This window comes from Megalops cyprinoides, chromosome 3 (genome assembly GCF_013368585.1).
Source record: "Megalops cyprinoides isolate fMegCyp1 chromosome 3, fMegCyp1.pri, whole genome shotgun sequence".
NCBI lineage: Eukaryota > Metazoa > Chordata > Actinopteri > Elopiformes > Megalopidae > Megalops > Megalops cyprinoides.
This window is the reverse complement of record NC_050585.1, coordinates 9,781,456-9,805,898: the sequence shown is the minus strand read 5'-3', so window position 1 is coordinate 9,805,898 and position 24,443 is coordinate 9,781,456. Positions and strand designations below refer to the sequence as shown.

General features: G+C 40.3%; 2 protein-coding genes across 5 annotated transcripts; one reads left to right on the top strand and one right to left on the bottom strand.

Annotated features, from left to right (window-relative positions):
* Nucleotides 1–1,521: 1,521 nt before the first annotated feature.
* Nucleotides 1,522–8,760, bottom strand: LOC118774984 (tsukushin-like). 4 transcript variants are annotated; one of them, XM_036524639.1, is made up of 3 exons: nt 7,181–7,305; nt 6,718–6,786; nt 1,522–4,229 (listed from the first exon to the last, which is right to left on the bottom strand). In XM_036524639.1, the coding sequence occupies exon 3, from the start codon at nt 4,221–4,223 to the stop codon at nt 3,183–3,185; it is 1,041 nt and encodes a 346-aa protein (XP_036380532.1). In that variant the 5' UTR covers nt 4,224–4,229; nt 6,718–6,786; nt 7,181–7,305; the 3' UTR covers nt 1,522–3,182. The 4 variants fall into 4 exon arrangements, with proteins under 4 accessions (XP_036380532.1, XP_036380533.1, XP_036380530.1 ...); XM_036524640.1 differs by lacking the exons at nt 6,718–6,786; nt 7,181–7,305 and adding an exon at nt 8,529–8,760; XM_036524637.1 differs by lacking the exons at nt 6,718–6,786; nt 7,181–7,305 and adding an exon at nt 7,839–7,901.
* A 3,851-nt stretch (nt 8,761–12,611) lies between these two features.
* On the top strand, nt 12,612–23,691 carry LOC118774726 (retinal guanylyl cyclase 2-like). The gene is made up of 18 exons (XM_036524184.1): nt 12,612–13,356; nt 14,131–14,432; nt 14,871–15,225; nt 15,728–15,812; nt 16,082–16,178; nt 16,886–17,008; nt 17,122–17,202; nt 17,855–18,031; nt 18,602–18,758; nt 19,438–19,587; nt 19,671–19,819; nt 20,110–20,273; nt 20,764–20,956; nt 21,419–21,593; nt 22,013–22,111; nt 22,466–22,560; nt 22,650–22,735; nt 23,549–23,691. The coding sequence occupies exons 1-18, from the start codon at nt 12,612–12,614 to the stop codon at nt 23,631–23,633; spliced, it is 3,318 nt and encodes a 1,105-aa protein (XP_036380077.1). The 3' UTR covers nt 23,634–23,691.
* The last annotated feature ends 752 nt before the right edge of the window (nt 23,692–24,443 follow it).

Sequence of the window (24,443 nt, the reverse complement as noted above, 5' to 3'; positions counted from 1 at the left end):
AAGCAGCCAAGATTAGGCTTGTTAGGCCCAGCTGTGTTCCAGCTGTGCTACAACCCCATTGCATTTTAGTCAACGTCCTGTGGTTGGTACATGACATTTCCCATTCTTCCAGCTAGATGTGATTACTGTTTTGGCATTTGACCACTTGTACTCTATCAGCCAGAGTAGTAATTTTTTCAATAGTCTTGCAGACCAACACACAGTCTTGATCTTTGAAAAATGTGGCATGTAAGCACAATGCAACATTTGCAGCTGTTTCAAATGCAATGTCAAAGGCCAAGTTTGGCTTGGGAAAAAGTGTTAATTTACTACATGGGGTCTTTCTACTGCACTGCCTTGCCTGTCCTTGTACAAACATTAAAGTCTTTCTTTACTGCACATAGTGATTTCTGATTGTTACCAGGAGAATATGTGGAATAGGTGTTTCCTTGAAATATGAATAAAGTTTCCTTGTGGGGCCCAAATGGCTGGGCCTTCCAAGAGAGGAACAGCCCCCTTTAGAGTTTTCCTCTCTCTTCTGATTTACTTTCAGGAGCTGACATCTTTTAGTTAGAGCAGGCAGCCCAAAAGTGTACAGGCAGAGCAACGATGGCAAGGAAATTGAGAACAGAATGAGATGAAGATAAACTAGATTTGCCCGGAGGGGCCAAATGCTGTCGCTTACTAAGACAGCTTCCATGGTTTAATAATGATTCTGCCTTCTTGTGTTTACTTCACCTGGGAGAAACATTTCTGAGCTAGAAAACCACCAAGAACACTGAGCGACCCACCCAAGCCTGCATGGTACCAGCTCTACAGTGGAAGGAGTACCTGAAATACTATGATTCTTACATGCACAATGAGTAACAATATGAGAAGTCATTTCCAAGACTGTCTGCTTCCCCAAAAAAGTGCATGAATTTGCTCCTAAAAGAACAATGTTTCAATCCATAAATTCCCGAAGAAGATTATTAGTGATCAAAATGAGCGAACTACGTGCAAACACTATAAACTTAATTGTTTTTGGGAGCATTGTATGTGGACTGTAATGCATCTTTTTATGTCATTTGCCATGCACCTGCCTTACAATGTATACAATTGTATGTGTGTATATTGTGTATTGTTTCTTCCTCTTCTTGAATAACTCCCATTTAACTGAAAATAACAAATTATATTTGTAAAATGTTTTATTATTGACTACCATTTGTAGACAAATCTATCAACTGCACACAAACTACAGGTGAGGCCAAAGCACAGCATGGGAGTTTCCCTATGAAGAAAAGGGATAAAAGATGAATGTGTAAAACATTCATTCACAGTGCACTGAAATGTAATTTTTCAAGCCCTTCAGGACATGTATAATAATACACAACAACAGGAAACATAATGTAGGAATAATCATTTAATTCACATATTAAAGTACACCAATACATGCTTTGTAATACACTGTAACCCACATATAAAACTTGGCACTCATGCTAAATTACTGAAGACAATTTGCATTTGGTACAGACACTACACTGACATTTCCTGCCAGCAGAAACATATCAAGACTTTATATTGCATACATTTTCAAGTGCAAATATGAAGAAAAAAATAGAAAAAGTTCAAGTGTAGATTAAATCACTATTACAGATATTTAAGATCAATTTCCCATTTACAGAAAGCATAAAACTGTCCCAACCAAACTACACAGCAAGTCAGTCTTATTCCGAACTGATTTATCAGAAGGACTGCTGACTTTGACAAGAGAAATGCATCCACAATAAGGGCAAAAGCATGTAAAAAATATGTAGACCTCTATCAAGAGAAGTGCTTGCTAGATCCTGTGAGGTTTGTGATAATGAGTACTGAAAAAATGATCCCTTGGCTTTGCAGAGCAAAAAGCAGCATAGGGTAAACCATTAATATACTAACACAGTGTATTTTCCTAGGCACAATTTGGACAGTTCTGTTGGCAAGAACATTGGACATAGGCAGTGATAGATGGTTTTCTCAGCAGGTGGTAATTGACTGGCTTAGAAGAAATTCTTCTTTCACAACCAAAAGTAAGATCAGTGAAAACAGATTTACATGCCACACTGAACAGTGTATTACTCTTCTGTTCTGTTGTCTACTTTGTTCTGATAGGTACATTCCAAAAATTTTTTTTGATTTGATGTGACATTCTGGCTTGTGGCCACAGTATTACACCACCAACACATAAATACTGCACCTTCCAATATTATATTATGTCAAATGCCCAACCTTATTTACACTGAATAACACGGTCCCAAACCCAGATGGCAACTGATGGCAGATAGACACCAAATGAAGCTTAGTTTTTGAGAGCGTAGCTGCATTCTTCATAACCATCTGCTGTACTTCAGTGATTACATTTCCTCTGTTTACTGGCTCTGAGACTGCATTCTAAGGCACTTTTGCTTTACACTGATAACAATGCTTGCAATCAGTATCTTGATTACTTTGTAACATATCAGCTAGACTGTAATTGCACAGAGATAAAGGCTGTTACACCCATGCATTTCACAGTACAGATTCTTGTTTGGCCTTTTACTTTGACACTATTAAATATGTCAGTGTATAGTACAGTGTTTAATGTTGTTCATGCAAACTCATTTTTGACATTTCCTTGATGATATCATCATTTTTAAAATTTAAATACATGTAAATTCACACCCCTGGGACTAATGAATTAAAAGATGTCTGATGTCTCATCACCATTATTGCTTTCAAGTATAATCCAATAACAAAATATGAATAACTTAAAAGAATACATTCATTCTGTATCTGTGCATTATAACCGCCTTGAGTAAAACAGATTTCCTTATTAAATTATTGCTACCATTCGCACATAGTGTTAATCCTCTGGGGTCAGTAAGTGAACTGTGTTACTACATTACATCACACTGTGTCAGTTTTGTGATAACACATCACCAAAACTGCAAAACCACAGTTTCCATTATCTCACTCATATATTCTCTTGAAATACAGAACAGTGGACTGAAAGGTGGATTCTCCTAGGGGTTTAAAAAGAATAATGTGCAGCAACACATTGTTTCGTTTCCCTAAATTAAACTGGGACTGAAATGAGCAATCAAGTCTGGGAGGAATTTTAAGTTTCCTCTTTGTTGCTTGTGAGTAATACAAAGGCACATCAAGGCTCTTGTGGGTTTCTGGGGTATACAGTACTGCAAATATTCTCATGAAATGATGCCTGTGACATCACAGGTCAGAATCTTATTGCTTTTTGGCAGCCCAATATGCCTATGGAACTGCTCTTGTTTTTGAGTTCTCCGGCAACTTACATTCTCCCTTAGAGTAATGCTTCTAAGGCTTGGCATGTGACTCAAAATGTTGTTTGGCAAGGACATCACTCCAGAGTTTGACAAATTGAGCTCCTTTAAGGACACCAGGCCATGGAAGACATCTGAGTTCAATGAGGTCAGTTTGGTGTTGTTTGACAAGTCAAGGACCTGCAGGTTGTGGAGGTCTCGAAAACTATGGGGTTGGATGGTGGACAACTGGGGAAGACTGCTGAGGGACAGGTGGACCAGATCCTTCAGCTCCACAAAGCTGTCCCTCTCGATTCTGGATATAGGGTTTCTGTCCAGGTTCAGGTACCTCAAAGGAACGCCCTGCAATCTGGGCACCGCCTCCAGCTGGTTTCCTGCCAGAGTGAGGCTCTGCAAGTTTGGGGGGCTCGTGTGTGGATTTCTGGAGACCGCCCTCACCAGGTTGTTGGACACATCTACAATCACAGGCCTCCCCCGGCCCCTGACTGTGAAGATGTTCAGCCCGAGCTCCTGGAGCCTGTTGTCACTCAGATCCACCTCGGCCAGGGGTAGGCCAGAGAAGCAGCCATCTGCCAGCTCGTCCAGTGAGTTGTGGCTCAAGTCCAGAGTCTCCAGATAGCGGAGCCTGGAAAAGGCCTTACTGTCCACCTTGGAGATGAGGTTGCTGCTCAGGTCCAGACTGGCCAGCGTGGTGTACCCTGGCCCAGCCAGCATGGAGTCCGTGACAGTCCGTATGGAGTTAGAGGAGAGACCTAGGAAGGAGGTGTCTAAAGGGATGGGAATGGGAGTCACGTCAGGGCCCACGCCACTGCAGTCCACGCTCGTCAGGCTGAAGCTGTCAAACAGGCCGAAGCTCTCCACTTCACAACGGCAGCCTGGATGGCAGTCCCTCACTGCACACACCGCGAGGAAGAGCAGAAATACATGGAAGCACAGGAACGTCGACATGGCACTCTGTTAAAGAATCACACAAAACCAGAAAACATCACAAAGCAAGTTATGTGTGAAACATAAACCTGAAAGATGTTTTGTATGAAAAAACAAACACTAAGTGCAAAGCCTGCGTGCTAAGAAAAGATAAAGCCATAGTGATATGCTAAAATCAATAACTAATTTAACCTAGCATTACTTTTTCCTTACCCCAGAAAATAAGACAAGTGCTGTGCAGATAACAGCTTAAAGCAGGCTAACAATGCTGTAAGGCCATTCCTGACATTAATGAATTTTAATGCTTTTATAACCACAAAAAGGCAAAAGTGACAATGCAGAATTGAATAAACAGGAAGGGAAGGTACATCAAAAAAATTCATGCCACACTGCACATAAATCTTAAACTATGCAAGATCTGACTTTTGCTGATCTGTATTTTCAATTTCCCCAGTTGCAGAAAAAAGTCAGCTGAGTTTGTTGAAAAGTTAACGGTAGCCTTACTGAGAATAATTAACACCATTCTAATCCCCACAGCGTCAGGATTGTTACATTTAACTAATATTCTATACACTGCTTCATTAAGAAGGTTTTGTGATATCCACCACTAGTATCCAGAATAAAAAGAAACCTGTGTCACATTCCTTGCATCACGTCCCCTTTGTGTTGGCTTAAAATGGATTGTACATGTGTGAGCACACACCCACAAATGCACACACACACCTATCCACCTGCGTGTGCGTACACACATTGCTACTACATCAACAACCCTAAATAGAATCACCATGTCTCAGATGGGGTACTACTGCTGTGCCCCTGAGAATAGTGATTAATTATTAGGAGGTTTTCAAAACAACACACTGACTGAATTGTACTTGAAACCATACAATTCAAGGTGCAGCAGATCCTCACAGTGGTATCCAGCATTTAAGTTTCTAAAACAGCAAATTTGGTCAATCAAAATACATTGTCTAAAAATGACAGGGATTGATGTTATGCACTGCACATTTACATATCTCTTTAGGACTCCACTTTCATGGACAGCTCTACCATGGAGCAGCAACTGAAAATCAAGAATTCCCCTGTTGCAAGGGATTTCTGCAGACATTGTGCTCTTTATTCATTTTTCTTTTGCATTTCACTTTAACATTTTGGCTTCCTTCAGTTCTGCTATTTATAATGTTTTTGTGTTGTTTTGTATTGGCAGCAGGTCTGTGGCTACAAATACACACTTTTAAGACACAGTTTACTTTTTTTTTTCTTCAAAAAGGAGAACAATACTATACAGTCAACAAACTTATGTGTTAATATCTGACAAATTTAACACATTTATTATTTGTTAAATATAACTGTAAAAATTAAGCAAAATTAGGTCATGTGACATGACCTTTTATTGTTTTTTATTGTTTACGTTACAGAATTTTAGTAGTCTTCATGCACTGATTTTGAACTTTATGACTACTCACTGGCATCACCCTTCCAGGCTGGGGGAGCCAGTTTGTTTTTCAAATGTTCTGTTCAAACCTGTTGAACTCAGTCAAGGACACAGGCCATTTGGAGCAATACCACAACCTGTAAATCTGTCACAGGATGTCATAACTGCTTCTCTGGAGGAGTGACAGAGGGCACATGACTTTTACCTCTGCCACTCCTTTCAAACTGGAATCTGAATTGAATTGCATTGTCAGGAGATGCACACCCATTCAGTTTTGAATTCCTTTGGTTAATGCAATGTGCATTAAAACATTCAATCCACTACAAAAGACAGGATTATTAAAGAGGTCTCAACACGGGCCATTAAAACATTGCATGCTGGGAAATTATTGTGATCATAATCTTCTGATCCACGGGGACAGTTTGTTGAAAACAATTGCAATAATAGGCATGAGTACATGCCAGTGTACAGTATGTGTTTGTTGAATGGTCCAGGCCTGACTCAGCTACCTCATGCTGGATTAGTGACCCTGGGTGTTCCCTTTTTCAGTGCACTCTTTAATGTTCAGAGAGAAGGGCTGTTTTCAGAGCTAGACTTCAGAAGACCATGTTAGACAGTTCATTTTTCATGTCTCAACACCTCAACGCCACTATAAAAGTAACAATTGTCCAGCGCCCCGAAACAAATTTATATAATCATTTGTTATGATGCACTTCTGCCCCATTAACGCTGCATATGACAGTGGCATTTTCACTGAGACCTGTCTGATTACCATGGCCACTTTGAAAAGCTGTCAAACATCAGACCAACCTACAACCTATAAGTTTATAAGTTTTGTTTTTTACTTGCCATGTAATCATCCACAATATGGAGGGATTTTTTTCTTAACGGTTACACATTTTTTTCAGAAACTTTTATTTGTTAGTACAACCCAGGAAGACCAATCCTACTGCCTAAAACTCCAACAATTCTTTACTCTGCATCTTTTTGATTCAAATGAAACTTCCCTATATTGTATGGTACTGGAAAAATTTTTACTGTAACAAAGCTGTACTCAGGAGACCAGGATGGAATACCTACCTGGCAGGAGGAAGGAGACCTGTTATGTCTGAGAGCAACTGCCCTGCAAGATCAACAGCTGCCGGCTGACTTCCCAGATGTGAAAACAAGATAAGAGGCTACTTTTTCATTGGACACAGCTTTGAAGACTCCTGTATCTGATGTCAGTCTCCTTCTAGGTCCTACCTCAGTGATATCTGCCCTAATTCTCATTCTGTTCAGACCACCCAAGGATTTGATCTCATTCTAACAAAGTCATTCACCCCTCTTTTCTCCATGGTTCATACAAGAACATCACTGTGTATACATTTATATATTGTTTCCTAACGTGTCTCTTGAAAAGGATACTGACAGCTATTGCTTTTTGCAATAATATTTACATGCTGTACTATTAACTTTTATAAAAGTACTTCAACGTTAAAAGTCAAACAATGCATACCTATATAAGGTAATCATTAAGACAAAGGAGAAATTTGTTTACTACCTCTAAATTCGTCGTTTTATCAATGTCATATTCACCTGTACTTCTCTCTGTTGCTCTCTGTAAAAGTTGTTTGCATACAGAAGCCTTTTATTTCAAAACTAAAGCCTGCCCCTTGTCCTTTGTATAGACAAATGATCTGCCTCAAAACCTCTTACCACACTTGGCAGCAAAATCACAACAGAAAAACGATATAGGCTAAAGGGACACGGCAGAGGAGACGAAATGCACTTATATGCCCTTTTTGAGTAGCATGCATGACAAGATTATATACCAGCATGACCAAGCTCAAAAATTGATCATTAACTTGTGCATTAGGCAAAAGGTGCATCTTACCTGAGGATTTCATAATCGCATTACGTAGTTGCCTACCGTTTATCCCTATCTTTTATGGCTTTATGTATAAGCCACTCAGTTACGTAACAACTACACAAATCTTTAAGCATGTCCACATGCAGTTTACATAACAGTAAGCATTTGCTTATAAATTCCTATTATTTTATCATTTTCCTATCATTTTACCATCATTGTTTATCTTACCATTATCCTGATGGAAGCTGCCAACACTCCCTCCTCAAAATATGCGTATGTGTATCTGTGGGTTCTTCCCCCCAAAACAATAACATCAACAAACAAAAAACTATATTACACCATATCTTACTAGCTCTGGTGGTGGTATCGCCATCAGTCAGGTATACATATTCTCAGGACGAAACATACTAACCTAGCAAGGACACCATAGGCAAAAAAAAAAACGTATTTAGAGGCACATAAACTACTGGACATTATGTAAAATGATGCAAGAACTAAAATGTCCTAATGGGCAAACTGAAGGCCCACTTGTACAAATACCTAGGGAACAGGCTAGTCGAGTGATATGTCAGCGCTCCAAGCAAAGGATTTATTTGGCTGTCATCGAAAATATTACAAAATCTCACATTTATTAACTTTATTGCTCAGTGTTTGTCTCCATGTGACGTACTGTTGACTTTGAAGTCATGTTGCTCATCTTATTTGCAGCCATGTAAGTATCCGTTAGTTAACTTGACGGCAGAGCCAAACACCCGGTATAGCATTCCTGCGATGTAAAGTTCGGCAGCATTCCGTCTCAGTCTAAGCGATAGCCTCGTTGTGATCTCAAGGCCGGCTATTTGCCTGCTAGCTCGTCACATTAACCATGCAGATGGCACGGACTTGCCGAAAACCTGGCGTCATTAGAAAACCGCGTCCAGTTAAAGCGTGGCCAACTTCGATAACATGTTACGTTAGCATCAACAGTAATGGGCTTCAAAAGACAGAATGTGGTGTCATCCGCAAAATGTCAAAACTCAAAACTTAATCTGACGCTTACCGTTTTACGATTAGTAGCGCGTTCGCTAGAAAGCTAATTCGCTGTCAGCAGCTTTCACCTATCAAACCTATCCCCAGGATTCGAAGATCTCCCGGCTCCAGTTTCTGTAAATTCCATAGTTGTGTATTAGGCCTACTAATATAAGCTATTCGGCTTCTTCTTTGGCACCAAAAGGACAAATTAAAGCAGTAAATAGAGCACAGTCCACATTTTAGGCAGTCATTTAGACGTATTCGCCTTCCAAAACTGTACGCATGCCATCGCGCACCCTAGTGTCTAGTCTTTGCTTTGGGAACTGTTATGAAATACAAAATAATTGGTAAATGAAAAAGTCCACAGTGCAACTTTCTAAAAGGAAAGAGACAGAAAAAAAAAATGTATATAGAGCTTATAAGATGTAGCCTACGTGTATAGGCTTTGCCATTTTACGTGGAATATATTATCATTGCCGACGAATATTCTGGAGTAAGGTGCAACCGTTATACCAGCGGTGAAAGTGTATACCCTTCCTCTTAAAATGAACATTATTTGTTTTTATGAGATTTTATTTCGTTTCTTAAACAGCTCGCCACGCTTCAGAACGAAAGCATACTGCATTAGACCACATCGTCAACATAAACATCTCTTCTTACAACTATGCAGGATTAAGTTGTAAATTATGTTTACGTTATGTGTTTGTACATTTTAATGTGCTTAGTATGTTTTTGTATCTTGTGTTTTCCTCTTAAGTATAATGCAAACGGCAATCACTAAAACTAAATGACCCATTTTTAAATCCTAACACAATCCGCATATACTGTATACGCGTTGCGGATTGTGTGAGCTCAAATCGCAAAGTGTCTTTTTCTATATTCTTAATTGTGAAGGATGGGGTGAGCTTTCAGAATACTACACATGCATATTACATTTATTAAAGATCTATTTAAAATGTACATATTCACGTTTTGACTGTACCCGTTTTCATCAGAACAAATTAGGTTCCTGGCGGTTCAAATAGTGCACCCTTCAATCGCATTGGTGCAGGAAAAGCGCGTTTTAAAGTGACGGTTCACAGAAAAACGTATCATATGTATCATTTATAAACATATAGTCAGCATTCATTGAGCGAATCGTGAAATAAGGAATTTGCAGCCTGCTGATGTATCTTAAAGTCATGATAGGCTCTGTACACTCACTTCATAAAACATATTTCAATAATTACAGGTAATGCACCTGTCAGTCTGTCATCAAGGTTAATAAATGCATTGCATTTACTCTGATTAATCGTTACGTTTACTGTCGGGCTTCTCATAATGTACAATTTATCTGAAGGTTATTTGTAATTTTCTCATTTTGTAAATGGAAGTAAATGATGAGTGTAAATAGTTTCCACCAGAGGGCGACCGGTGTGAGGCAAGGAAATTCTCTTGTTATCTCTGTCTAAAGAAAACGTCTGTCCAGGATAAGTCCAGTTTTAAATATGCTAAACAAAATGCATAAACGCTCTTTAAGTGCATGTTTTGAAAACGACTCAGCCAAATAGCATTGCGTAGATATGTTCTTAATAATAACACTGCACCTGGTGCATAGTAAAGCTCAAACTGGTCTGAGGATTTTTTATGAAGGGAACAACCACGTGATATATTGAAAATACAAAGCCTGCTTCACTTTGCAATATCTTGAGGGGAGACTCTTCTGTAGTCTAATCATGAATGCTGAAAGGTGTGATACTCCTTTCAATATAATTTCCACTCTATCACTAATAATCAACCCTGTGCTAAGTTATTGTCATTTGGTTGAGCCATAGGTTTCTCTAATAGACCAGTGTGGTATTATCATGGGGAAAATTTCAGAAAATAATTTGCTGAATGATTTCATTGTGGATGAACTTGAAGATCATGTGTCATGGGAAATACATTATTTTTAGCGGAACTGCAGTCACACAGTGTCGTGCATAGCTCTGCATTGTTCATAGTGTTAGTTGCTTGCCGTGACCAATGTCTTGAGATGCTCTGCTTGATTTTCTGCTGACCACATATTTCTCATGGCCTATTTGTGGCCACAGAACTGAGGTGTCAAGGTGTAATATAAGAGGCTCATCAGCTTAAAGGATATGGGTCAGCAGTAGACTGGCAGCATTTACTGATACCTGTGTGTGCAGACAGCTCCACGCCAACCTACTGCAGATCCAGAGCACATGCCTGTTTCAGCACGTGACGTTAAAAAAAAAAAACAGATAACAACTGTCTATAACTTCATTAATTAAAATCAATCAGGTTATGATACATATTGATTTTAACCAACAGATCAGGGAACATAATTATGTACATACAACATTGTGGCATTATGGTATTATTAACTCAACCATACTGAGTCTGTGTGTGAAGAAAAAACAGTCACTAAAATATGCTCCATGAAAGTTTATGCTTTACTTTCATCTTTAGTTATTCTTTTGTATGTTTTCTTTTTTGTATTTTTAATACAGCTGCAGTAACATCAGTTTTTCAGATCAATATTCCTCTGGCCAGGGGTCATATTTGTAACCATGGAGCCAATATCATCAAAGCTTTGTGAGATTAGACAATATTTAATCATGGATTTTGCATCTTATCTTAAATGTGCATGTACCTTTTATCCCCCATTGCAGACCATAGTGAAGATGGAGCATGTACTGTAAGTAATACATGTTCAAGTTACGTTTTCAGTTCACATACGACAGAATTCAACAGCAAGTAATATATATATATACAATAATGTAGGCCTTTTTTTAAGATATATTTGGTGTAATAAAAGTGTAAATCAAAGCAAAAGTTTCTTTTAATGCAATTTTAATAGAAGAATCTTGGAGTGCTGCAAATTACTGTAATATTAGCAGCAACTAATAAACACAATACAATTGTCAATGATTGTATTCTCTCAAGTTCCACGTCATATTGCTTTCCACAAGGTATCTAGACATCTGAGTGCAATTGGCCTATGAAGCACCAACGTTTATATGCAATCCTCTTATTATGTGCCTGACCACAAATGGATTAGGTCAGGATGTGACACCTGCAGGTTTTGCCTACACGTCGCTCTGTAAGTACTTTGCTTGAAAGGGCATTACAGATATCTGCCTCCAATCCCATTCATTCCATTTAGCCATTTTTTTTCTTGTTGTTTTATGAATTCAGTTTTACTCAGCAATTAATTTTATTTTGCATTGATTGTTCAGCAAATCTTATTTAGGGGTCACCTAATCTTGGAAGTATATTCAGACCAAGTGTATAGAAAATGTTGAGGGTTTGCTTGTGTGCTCGCAGCAGTAACATGAATGACCTCTTCCTTGGCCTGTATCACCTGGAACTAAACAACTCTGCAGGGTGTTGAAATCATCTCATTCTGGGCAGTGGAGAATCGCTATGCATCTCTTCCCCTTGGATAGATCAGTGAGATTATGAGCTACTGGATCTTGGAAATCACGCAAAGCAATTAAGGACGTCCGTCAGCTCGAAAGAGAGTTTCTTGGTGAGGTTTTTGGGGAGCAGAAGAACATACACCTCCGTTGGACAATGTGGATAAATGACATCATCGATCAATGGGAATCCTTGCATGAATGTTGACACAGCAAGACCAAAGAAGGCAAAGCAAAAGGAGGAAGCTGGCACAAAAGCACGTAATTTTGGACGCTAGAACGCTTGAGCAGCAAACCGTTTGAGGGGACAGGCCAGAGGTGAGGATGGTGAGTGGCACGTTAAATTATTTCCTGTTTACTTCTTTAATACATTCCATAAATTTACTTTTTTAGTTTTCTTTGATTGATGAATGAGGAAATGTGTTTTCCTCATCATCATTAGACACATCAGACATGTAGTACACCCACTTACAGTGGACCTTTGCTATTCTGATGTAAGCATTGTGCAAAAATTATATACTTTATATACTGTAGTTTTATATTCTTGCATAATTTTCTTAGTTTACATCAAAATTGTAACATGTATCTGATGCTGCAAGAACAGGTAATATTTTCTTCAGTATTTACTTTTTTTTCACAGGTGACTTTTGTCCTGGAGTACAAGGCTTGGTAATGTAACATTACATTCTTGTCTCAGGACACTCATAACAATGCAAAATATTCCTCTCACCTTTGGAGGCTTGCTGTCAGAATTATTAATCCATCCTTGCAGCCCCATTCTGAAGAGCAGACACAGCCTAACATCATTGTCATTTTATAGCATTTTACTATGGGTAGTGTTGGGGGTATTGATGTCTCCATGTTGTGTTCAGTGTCTGACCTTTAAAGTGGGGGTGCTTGGACCTTGGAACTGTGACCCCGTCTTCCCAAAAGCCTTTCCTGGTTTGGCAGCCAGGCTGGCAGTTGCTCGGATAAATCAGGACCAAAGTTTAGATTTAGGCTGCAATGTTGACTTTGTGATCCTCCAAGAGGCTTGTGAAACTTCCAAAGCTCTGACTAAATTTGTGCAGTATGAGAACCTGGTTCAGGCCTTTGTTGGTCCATCAAATCCTGGGTTCTGCAATGCAGCCGCACTCTTGGGCAAAAACTGGAATAAGGCCATTGTCTCCTGGGCCTGTGTTAACTATGAGCTGGATAGGATCCAGAGCTACCCAACCTTTGCCCGGTCTCTGCCTTCCACAACACGGGTGCTCTTCAGTGTGTTGAAGCACTTCAAGTGGGCCAGCATTGGTATTGTTTCCTCCAATGAGGACATATGGGTGGACACCGCCAGCAAAGTGGCCACCTCTCTGAGAAGTCAGGGACTTCCTGTGGGCATCGTGACAACCATGGGAGACAATGACACAGAGACAGAAATGACACTAAGGAAAATCCAGCAGGCTGGAAATATAAAAGGTGAGCAGCTTTTCATCATGTTTCAATCTCTCTACCTACAGAATTTGTTTCAGCTGTGAAATCCAGCACTGGTAATATTGCTTTAAAGAGTGATGCTGGTCTATTCCACACCCTTCTGTTCAGAATACAGCTTATCCCCAGCACTAGTATGTATTCTGTGACTAGCTCCTGATAACTCAACACCCCTTAATTCATACAAAGTCTAGTGTTGCATCATAGATTTTTGTTTCCACACTGTATGTATTCTAGTGTGATTTAAGATTATATATCAATGTATCTATCATGTATTTATGTATGGTGTGTATGTATGTATGTATGGTCATTTTTTGGCAATTACTGTGCTATGACATTAGAAAAGATTTTCTTTCATGATAGTTTCAGGCACTGGGTGTATATTACATCAGATTACTTGCTGTTGTTTACCTATGGCAATAGCAATATGAAGGGCTATCATGAAGCAACAAGAATATCAGGGTACTTAAAAACTGACAAAATATTGCTTCTTGCTATTATTGAGTCTAAACTATACTTACAACAAAAAACAGGCCAATGGACTACTCAGTCCAGAGGGAACAGTGCCTCCTACTGGTAACTCTAGTCATTTCTAGTATACACGCTAAAGGAAACCGAGCCTGACTTTTGCTCAGTATTTGGCAAGAATTCAGCATAGTGCCATGATGGGATCAGCCTTTTGGAATGTCTACAACTTAATCCCTGTAAGAATTTTGAATGTGAAATCATAATGACCACTGCCACTGTCTCTGTGTATTCCAGTCATTATCATGTGCATGCATTCCTTGCTGATTGGTGGAGAGCAACAGGCTGATTTCCTGCTGAAGGCCCACGAGGTTGGACTAACGAATGGGAGGTACGTCTTCGTGCCATATGATGCCCTGCTTTACAGCCTCCCCTACAAAAACGTCTCCTATGCCCCTCTGAAGGACGACAGCAAGCTTCGGCAAGCATACGACGCTGTGCTGACCATCACCGTGGAGTCCGAACTGATGTCATTCAATGAGGCCTACAATATGGCCAAGAGCCTTGGTGAAATCCCTACACCAACTAACCCAGAACAGGTGAGACCAGCTTTTTATCACCATGCTCAGTTGCCTGCACTTCTTGAGTCACTGTTGCCCAAATACTGATCCATTAAATTGGTGGATGTAAATACACATTGTACAATGTTTCACAAAGGAAAACCTATTGCTTACAAGTGTACAGAAAACCCCATGGATTATATTCAGAGGGCCACAGTGTCCTCAGGTTTAGCTCTGCTCCAAGTCTTCTTTGTCTGGAGAAAAAGTCAGCTCACTCGATGTGCTAAAATGTACAGGATTCTTGTCTGAGAGGACTTGAATTGTCCAGCCCATGACATATACAGCAGTTTAATTTTTGATCTCCCATGGAGAAGGAGGTCACCTCAGATTACCTTTTAGCCTTTGAGTTTCGTTGCCTCATGGAAAGTAAGTATTTGCCAGTCTAACGTATTTGTCAAACCTCATTTTGCCTTCTAGGTGTCACCTTTGTTTGGAACAATCTACAATGGGATCTATTTCATTGCTAAAGCCATGCACAACTCTAGAAGGGCTGGCCAGTGGCTATCTGGGACCAACTTGGTGTCCTTCACAGCGAACCTGACTTTCAATGGCTTCAACCAGAGGATCAAAACAGACGGCTTGGGGAGTGGGCTGACCAATTATGTGATCTTGGACACAGATGGACAAGGAAGCCAGCTCCACCGTGTCTACCACGTGGACATGAGCACTGACACGTTGCACTTTGCCGGCCGGTCCATTCATTTCCCAGGAGGGACCCTGCCTCCAGCTGACCCCAGCTGCTGGTTTGAGCCCAATGCCATCTGTACTGGAGGTGAAGCCTTTGTTCCCTTTTTAGATATGAGAAGGCAGCTGTAGCTTCCACTGTATGATATTTTTGGTATAACTCAGCCATGATTTTCTCACTGCTGTGAAATATTTGACAGACTCTTTATGTAGTATATCGTTATGGCTTTTATAAATTCTATACACTGTGTGATTAGTTTTTTGCATAGGACCCCTCACTGTTTGCTTGGTTGTTAATATAGCATAAATGATAGATAAAAGGGCATGCAAAATAAATCTGTTATTAAATGATAAATACCTTGACATCACCTTGGAAGGACAATAGTGTGGGGTCCAAATCTGAGGGGGGTGGAGAGAGCTGAGAGCAGAGTGGATCAATTTAAATTGATTAGGGGGACAGATTTAATTAGCCACTGTGATTGTTTTTACATAGTTTTACAACTACAACCATTTGGCAGTCACACATCTATTTTACTTTTTTCTTACACATATCAATGTCTGATGTATATTCTATCTTTCTTGTGTTCTAGGTGTACAGCTAACGTATGTCATTCTGGTGTTTATGTTCATCTTTGTCCTGGTTGTTGGCAGCATGGGCTTGACTTTTCTGATAAGGTAACATGACCTTATGTTCTACATATGATCCTTACTCATCAAGGACTGCTGTCTCATTCTATGTTGATACATCTTTTCATTGCCTGTTATGCCAGATGTCAAATTTAAATGAATGAAATGTTTCATTTTTGTTTTAGAGTTTTTGTGGATTTGATCTTTGATTTGTTGTCATAAAGGAGGTGTATCTGTGAATGTTATGTCACAGTAGGTACCTGAAGTGCTGTGTTTGCACGGTGATTTACTTTGGTGGGATGGATTTTGATTGGCAGGAAGCGAATTCAGGAGATCCAGCTGGAGAAAGGGCCAAATCGGATCATCCTAACTTTGGAGGACCTCACCTTCATAGATCCACAGCTCAGCAAGAAGGCATGTTTCCCCAATTTATGCACACTACAAAAAAAGTCCTCAATAAGTGGCTAGCCCCAGTGAAAATGGTCGGGTATTCTAGTGTAGGATATTCTTTAGCCAGCAGCCATATCATCTAAAAACATTCACTAGCTAAAGCTAAGTGGGACTGGTCTTAGTTAGCACTTGGTTATTGTCTCAGGAGACCTACCATGAAAAGCCAGGTTGCTGCTGGAAGTGGTGGTGGTGGACCAGCTGGGAGTAGTCTTTCCTCTGGACTGAGCAGAAAACCAATGCAGTGATGGGGACACTGTGATTTAGGAGATGTTTTTTTTTGAAAGACTAAATGATTCCTCAGTTCCCTGGTCCTAGTCCCAATCTGAATCTTCCTATCTGGCCATCTAATTATCCCAAAGAATAACTGACAAAATAAATCCCTCCCTCTCCATCTCATCTGATTGGTGGTGAGCGTTCTGGGTCAAAATAGATGCCAATGTGTAGCTGGGTGCTAGACATTAATTGTAATTGAGGTGAGTTATCCCTCTTCACACTACCCCGTGGGATCTGTGAAATGTGGCATATAAATGCCATATTAGTATTATTGTTGAAATAATTTTTGGATCACCTAACCACACACTTAACCATGCATGTACACTCAGCAGATTACACAGTGTATTCTAACCCCTTTTGTCGTATTAATAGTAAACACAGTTTATTGCGTCCTTTAGAAAATAACATTGGAAGACCTCAGCCAGTCCATAAGTGCTGCAGATGAGAAGAGTGTGAAGTCTGCAGATGCAGAGAGTTCTGGAACAATAACGCATGAGACTTCAAATGTTGCCATCTATGAGGTATGAAAGCCAAGTGAAAGAAAATCAAAAGAAGATCAAAATAAAATGTTTTAAAATCCATAAAATGGCTTCTCACATTATCTCCAATAACTGTAGTACTTTTTCATTTACAGGGTGACTGGGTGTGGTTAAAAAAGTTCCAAGAGGGACAGTTCAAGGAAGTTAAACCAAGCACCACAAAGATTTTTGCGCAGGTATCGCTACAACAACATACATGTAATGAATGTTTTTACTTGAGAAAGTCAGTAAAATCAGGCTCGGTGACTGGAGAAAATACAGAGGGGTGCAATTGCAATCCACAGGGGGGCACAAAACATTGTATCTTAAAAAATTTAATAAATACTATGTAGACATCGGGATATATGGAGACAACTGGAGGTGCACTGAGGTCCGTCTGGGGGTGCAATAAACCCCTAAGTACCCCCATAGTGCTGGCCCTGAAGAAAATGCCTCTTGTTGCTTTTCCACATGAGAGTTTTTGACTTTGCTATGAAATGAAAAAACAATGCAGCAAACATCAATCACAATGAAAGGCAACTGGGTTACACTGGCCAAAGCAAAAGTCAAACTATCAACAGCTTTAAAGATCCACCTCTCTTGAGGATATTTTATACATTAAAATATCATTACTTGTGTGTCTCCGCTCTTGCATCGGTCCATCAATAACAGCTATATCTTTCAGTAGAGTCTATTAATTTGGAAGCAGCACATGAAAGATAAAAAAGCGTGGAACATTTCTTGCAGTGCCAAAATTTGTACTAGAATGGGACCACCGGTGACTGGATTATAGGATTGCAGGAAATGGTGTATACTGACAGTGACATCTTCTGCGCTCTGCTCCTCCAGATGAAGGATCTTCGCAACGAGAACGTCAACCTTTTCCTGGGCTTCTTTGTGGACGGTGACATGTTTGCAGTGGTGACGGAGCATTGCTCCCGGGGGAGTCTCCACGACCTGCTGCGGAACGACGATGTCAAGCTGGACTGGATGTTCAAGTCCTCCCTCGTCCTCGACCTCATCAAGGTCCGTCTGTCCGCCTCGCTGTCCCATTGTGCAGCAGAGTAAAGAACAGTCAAGCTCGTCGAGACATTCTTAAACAGAAAAATGCTGTAGAACTCTTTATTCATTACAATGGACCAGGAAAGCCCTTGGCTTTGCATTTACATTTAGTCTCTTGGCAGCCACTCACTGAGAGCAGCTTCCAGAACAGAGGTTTAAAGTGCATATGATAAGGTCACATGAGCAGCACAGAGCAGTACGTACAGAGAACAGCTCTTTACAAGCTTTCAGAGTAGTGCGTTGTTTGGCCCTGTATTAAAAGAAGCATATTCCTACCATTTTGGGAAATAGCAGTTTGTTTCAAGCAAATAACTAAGAACAACACCACATAAATAGAACTGCTAGAAGTTCCACAATGGTGTATGTTAGTCTGTGAGGCAATAACTGTATACCATTGTTCAGCTTAACCACTCCACCTTGACTGTCTTTACCACAGTGTGTACTACAACTCTGAGTGAGGCTGTCATCAACGTTTTGTCACGTTAATTATCAGTAAAACAGCTGGAAGTGGTAACCACACTGTGAATCTCACAGGGCATGAGGTACTTGCATCACCGTGAGTTCCCTCATGGGCGTCTGAAGTCTCAGAACTGTGTGGTGGATGGACGCTTTGTACTGAAAATCACAGACTATGGCTTCAATGAGCTTCTGGAATCCCAGAAAGCCCCACAAGATACACCTCCTCCTGAAGGTATAGCTGTTGTATCTCAGACAGATTCCTGCCTTACATTTACATTTATTCATTTGGCAGACGCTTTTATCCAAAGCGACTTACATAGGTTACAGTTCTTTACAATGTTATCCATATATACAGCTGGATATTTTTACTGAGGCAATTGTGGGTTAAGCACCTTGCCCAAGGGTACAGCAGCAGTGTCCCAGCGGGGATTGAACCGGCAACCTTTCGGTTACGAGTCCTACTCCTTAACCACTATGCTACACTGCCTTCATCTCAAATGTTCAGAGATGCATCTCTGTGTGATGAGCTTCAACTTTATCACTGTTTCTAAAACCAAAGCATTCCATATCCTTGTGTCCCTCTGTGGATGATAAGCATCTGACAATTTCATTTGTTTTTTTCAACATATAGGCATTAATGAGAATGTTAAATCAAAAGGTATACATAATGTGTTGTATGATATGTATCAAGCACTAATCCAAAATGTATCATTCTATAGAAGGCCTGTCTGGCATAGCTCCTTAGAAATTGGTTGGGTTTTAAAGAAACGTGGGCACTGTTTTGAGGATTTAAGATAAAATTCCTGTTGGACTTTGGAGCAGTAGGTTTGTTCCCACACAGAAGGTGCACATGTGACTATTTGGACCTTTGAGCCACTGCCTCAACAGTTACCCCAAGTCTTGTCTCCCAGACCTGTTCTGGACAGCTCCCGAGATCCTTCGGGACATGGACAACTTGCGGAAAGGGACGTACAAAGGAGATGTGTACAGCTTTTCCATCATACTGCAGGAAGTGGTTGTCAGAGGACCCCCTTACTGCATGCTGGGCCTGCCCGCAGAAGGTAGGCTCTGACAGGGTGTGTTACAGGACAGCAGCTCTTTATACTGTCAGTGCTCACATTACACCTGTGTGTCTGTGCGTCAGAGATCATCAGGAAGGTGAGGAAGCCACCGCCCATGTGCAGGCCCACAGTGGCCCCGGACCAGGCCCCCATGGAGTGCATCCAGCTGATGAAGCAGTGCTGGAGTGAGCAGCCTGAGCGGAGGCCAACGTTCGAGGAGGTCTTTGACCGTGTGAGTTGCCTCTCTCTGTCCCTCTCTCTGTGTCTTAAACTAAGTGAGGTGGTTGATGGAGACACAGGAGTTATTAAGAAAAACGTAGACTATTTCAACTAGATTCCTCCTCAACATGTGCTCTGCTGCATTCTTTGAAGGACTATGAAGCAAATGAGTGGTGACTGGTGCAAAATAAAATTTTCACTGATTGAGCGATCAGAGAATCGACTGACATAATGCAGCTTTAACACCAGGCCGAATGTGGATGCGACTGTGATCATCTGTGGGATTGTCTTGTTGTGTCCCAGTTCAAACTCATCAACAAAGGCAAGAAGACCAACATCATTGACTCCATGCTGCGCATGCTGGAGCAGTACTCCAGTAACCTGGAGGAGCTGATCCGAGAGCGGACGGAGGAGCTGGAGGTGGAGAAGCAGAGGACGGAGAAGCTTCTTGCTGAAATGCTGCCCCCGTACGTCCCCTCTCAGGCTTTGCCTCATGGCCAACATGGACTATTAGCTGCTGTATAATATCAGTTGAATGTCAAAACTCAGTAGGATATTATATAAATAAAAACATTTCCTGCTTGTCTTCTCTTCCAAATTTTCTATTTCATATATAGCTTCCATTGAATCAATTTACTTCATAGCAAGTGTATAAAAATACAGTCAAGCTGAGCCAGACGTCTGGTTCTGAAGTACAGTAGATGCTATAGTTATATTTTTAAATGTAGATTCATCAGTAAGCCAAGTGATGACCAACTTAAGCTATACAGTTCAGTACTGTGTTTCATGTTTAACCAAGAGGGACAATCAGTGCTGTAATTGCAATAGTAACAGTGGGGTATTTTCCTCACTGATTTTCATGGACTTTATTTTTCGCATATTTTTGACTGGAGTATGTAATGGTCCTCTGTGTGATTGAACGGGACACCCCAGACCAAGCTGGCTCTTCCTGGTTAGCTCTGTTGCAGAAGCCCTGAAGACAGGGGCTACAGTGGAGCCAGAGTATTTTGACCAGGTCACCATCTACTTCAGCGACATTGTGGGCTTCGCCACTATCTCCTCCCTCAGTGATCCCATCGAGGTGGTCGACCTCCTCAACGACCTCTATACACTCTTTGATGCTGTACTGTGCAACCACGATGTCTATAAAGTAAGCAGCTTTTTTGGCTTTGTTTGCACAATATGTCAAAAATGGCAGGCATATAAACACATACACTGGTGAATATCTTTAAGAAAAATGTAAAATTTCGGATAAAAAATTTAGTAGTATCATGGTCACCTGGGCATTAACTGGACAATTAAGGAAGAAAGTGTATCCAGCAGTGACACAATATCAGTGAATACTTGGTTAAATTGGTAAAGATTAAATAGCTCTTGCTTCAAACAGATATAAATACTATACTCTCCTTGAATTAGAAATGAGATTATGAATGTGAATATTTCCATATATTTTTGTTATGTGCTCTTGATGTGTTTAAATTTGTTTTATTCTAGATGTTTCTAATTGTTTTGCGCTCTCCAAGTTGCCCTGGATATAAGCACCCACTAAATGATAATTTATAAAGTGACACTGTATAAACACCTTGTGGGTGACCATAGCTTTGCTCTTCAGGTTGAGACTATTGGAGATGCCTACATGGTAGCCTCGGGTCTGCCAAAGAAGAACGGCAACAAACATGCGGCAGAGATCGCCAACATGTCCCTCAACCTGCTCAGCTCCGTCGGAAGCTTCCAGATGCGCCACATGCCAGACGTGCCAGTCAGGATCCGAATTGGCATACACTCAGGTGAGGAGTGCCACATAGAGCTGGGCTGCTGTGTGTGACCATTGGCTACAGGTGGGCAAGTGTCACATGACACCCACAGAAACCACCACTGATTGGTTCATTTGCTTTCTGTTCACCACCTGACAGCCGAAATGGTGTGTGGCAGCACCAGTGAAAGTGTAGTCCATGTTTAAAGACCTGTTATAAACCATGAATATAATTAGAATTTAAAGTTGTTTGGACATGCATATTGGTCCAGTTGCTCCCATTTTCTTTTTTCAGTCCAGTGTTGGGGCTATCTGCAACAAAATTTGTAACCTTTCAGAACATGCTTACCATACTAGTGAATACCACATCACTGTGTGAAGAGTTTTACATGGTTTATGATAAGTCAGATGTTGTTGGTGACAGAGATGCTCTGTCGGCCTGTGGTTGTGCAGGGCCATGTGTTGCCGGGGTTGTGGGTCTGACCATGCCCCGGTACTGCCTGTTTGGAGACACAGTCAACACCGCCTCACGAATGGAATCCACCGGGTTGCGTGAGTATTTGATTTTTTAATTTACTGTAAAGTGCATACAGCACATATTATATTATATTATATTGTATTATATTACAAAGTTCATCCAGTGCATATCATTTGGTCAGTTTTGCGGCACCTTTTTATGGTCACTTTTTGTATATGAAAGGAAAATATTTTCATAACACATGAACCAGTAATGATCAACACCATATGTCATTACGTGAACATTAAACATTTTGTGTTTAATTTTTTATGTATTTTTTACTGAAATATTGGTGTCTGTGTGCTGTTTTTATATTTGATTTCAAGCAACAATTATGATTCAATTATGATGAATTTATGAATTATTAATTGCATGAATATTTCCCTCAGCTTATAGAATTCATGTGAATATATCCACTGTGAAGATCCTTCGATCTTTGAATGAGGGGTACCAGATAGATGTCAGGGGCAAAACTGAGTTGAAGGTAAAGAACATGAACACCTTACCATATATATTATGTTATTTATGTTAATTGCAGTTTTGAGTTATTGAGGTATGTGTGTTTTTCCTCAGGGTAAAGGTATTGAAGAAACGTACTGGCTTGTGGGGAAAGCAAACTTCACGAAGCCTCTGCCAAAACCACCAGAGATAAAACCAGGGTATGTTCTCAGATAGGAGTTGAAGTAGGAAATAAAAAAAATGGGCAAAAGTTCCTGTAATTTGACAAAAAGAGACATGTTTTTTTCAGTGTTGTGTAATGTACTGATTACATTCCCTCCACATTTCCTGCACACAAACACGTCTGGTCTCTGCAGTTTGGATTCTTTGGCAAAGTACTTTATTGTTATTTCATAAGGGGAAAAAAGAAATTTAAGAATGACTGACAGATGGTGTAAGATCTACATATTATACATAATCCAGGAAAAGCCTGTCTCCCAAAGACATACATTCTTTAAAAATGAATATATAACTACCTACAGGGCACAAACTGCAAAGATTTAGGTAGAAACAACATCCTCTCTGGTAAAAGAAAAGCAGTTAGTTTTGCAAAGCTTTCCAAATAGGCAACAAAATAATGCTCTCATACTAAGCAGTCTGTCAATGTCATTGCAATGCTATTGTGAAGACCTGAAGAGAGAAGAGTCTGGCTGGGTGGGATAAGGTTGTGTGGAGACCTGTGCATTGTGGCTGGGACTGGAAAAATAATCACAGCCTCCTTCCTGAGGAAAAAGCTCAATCAATGAGAAAAGAGATGAGGGGGGAAAAAACTTGACACAGGGAACACTAGCTCCGGTGAAAACTAGTTTAGCAGATGTCATCTGGCCATTGTTGCACCTTGTCTTACAGTCTTTGAAAATGTTTTGAATACCCTTTGCAGACCTGCTCTGACATGGTCAATCTTTTCTGCAGTCACGTCGTAAGAGTTTATCTCACCACATTGTTAAGTCATGGAAATGATTTTCTCATTCCAGAGACAACTGGCAGGAAATGGTGACCGAGGAAATCAAGTCGATCTTCCGAAAAGCCAAAAGGCAAGTGGACAAGCCCAAAATCTGAAAGGAAGAGAAGCAGAAATTGAAAAAATGGGAGAGCCAGCTGCAGGAGAGATGGACAGTGGTCATAGCCCTGCCTTTCTATTGCCAGTTACCTGGAGAGCTGTAATAGGATTACCCATTGTCTAATCTCCTACTGGCCAGCACAGCAGAAAGAGGGTTATAATAAAACAAAGGTCATTATGGAGTGTGAGATGGATGCGTACACTGGAGAAGGATACCTCTCACCTGTTTAAGAGGAATTCTCTTTCTCCCGGTTGCAGTTCTCACTTGGCCACTGAGTGGCTCTTTGTAAATGTTGAAGTTGTACATTTTTCCATCACTTGCAATTTAATATCATCACTATGGTTCATGTTTTAATTAAAGACATCTAATGCAAGATGATTCTATAGCATCTAAATATATTATACTCTCTGTTTTGTTTCATTGACTCATGCCAGACATTTTTCATCTAGCTCTTCTGGATGTGATGTCATGATTTATGTTAGTGGAAAGAACCTAGAAATGAGCTGGAGACAGATAATGTGATTGTACTCAGAAACAGGTGTTACTTCGTTATCAGGATGTGTAAGGATTGTAGCATCATTCTGTTCATCGGATGCTGTTTGCTTCACTGATGTAAAATGTGCTTTCTCCCCTCTCTACATGTAAGTTTTCACCTTTACTAATTACATAGAGCTTGTATTAGTGGCGCTGTCTTCACCATGATGCCAAAAAGTATTTATACAAAAATGCAAGCTGTTGAAATCACACTTTAAACTCCAGGAAAATAGTGGAAAATGGTTAGTCTGGTTGCTGTCTGATTAGTTTTCAG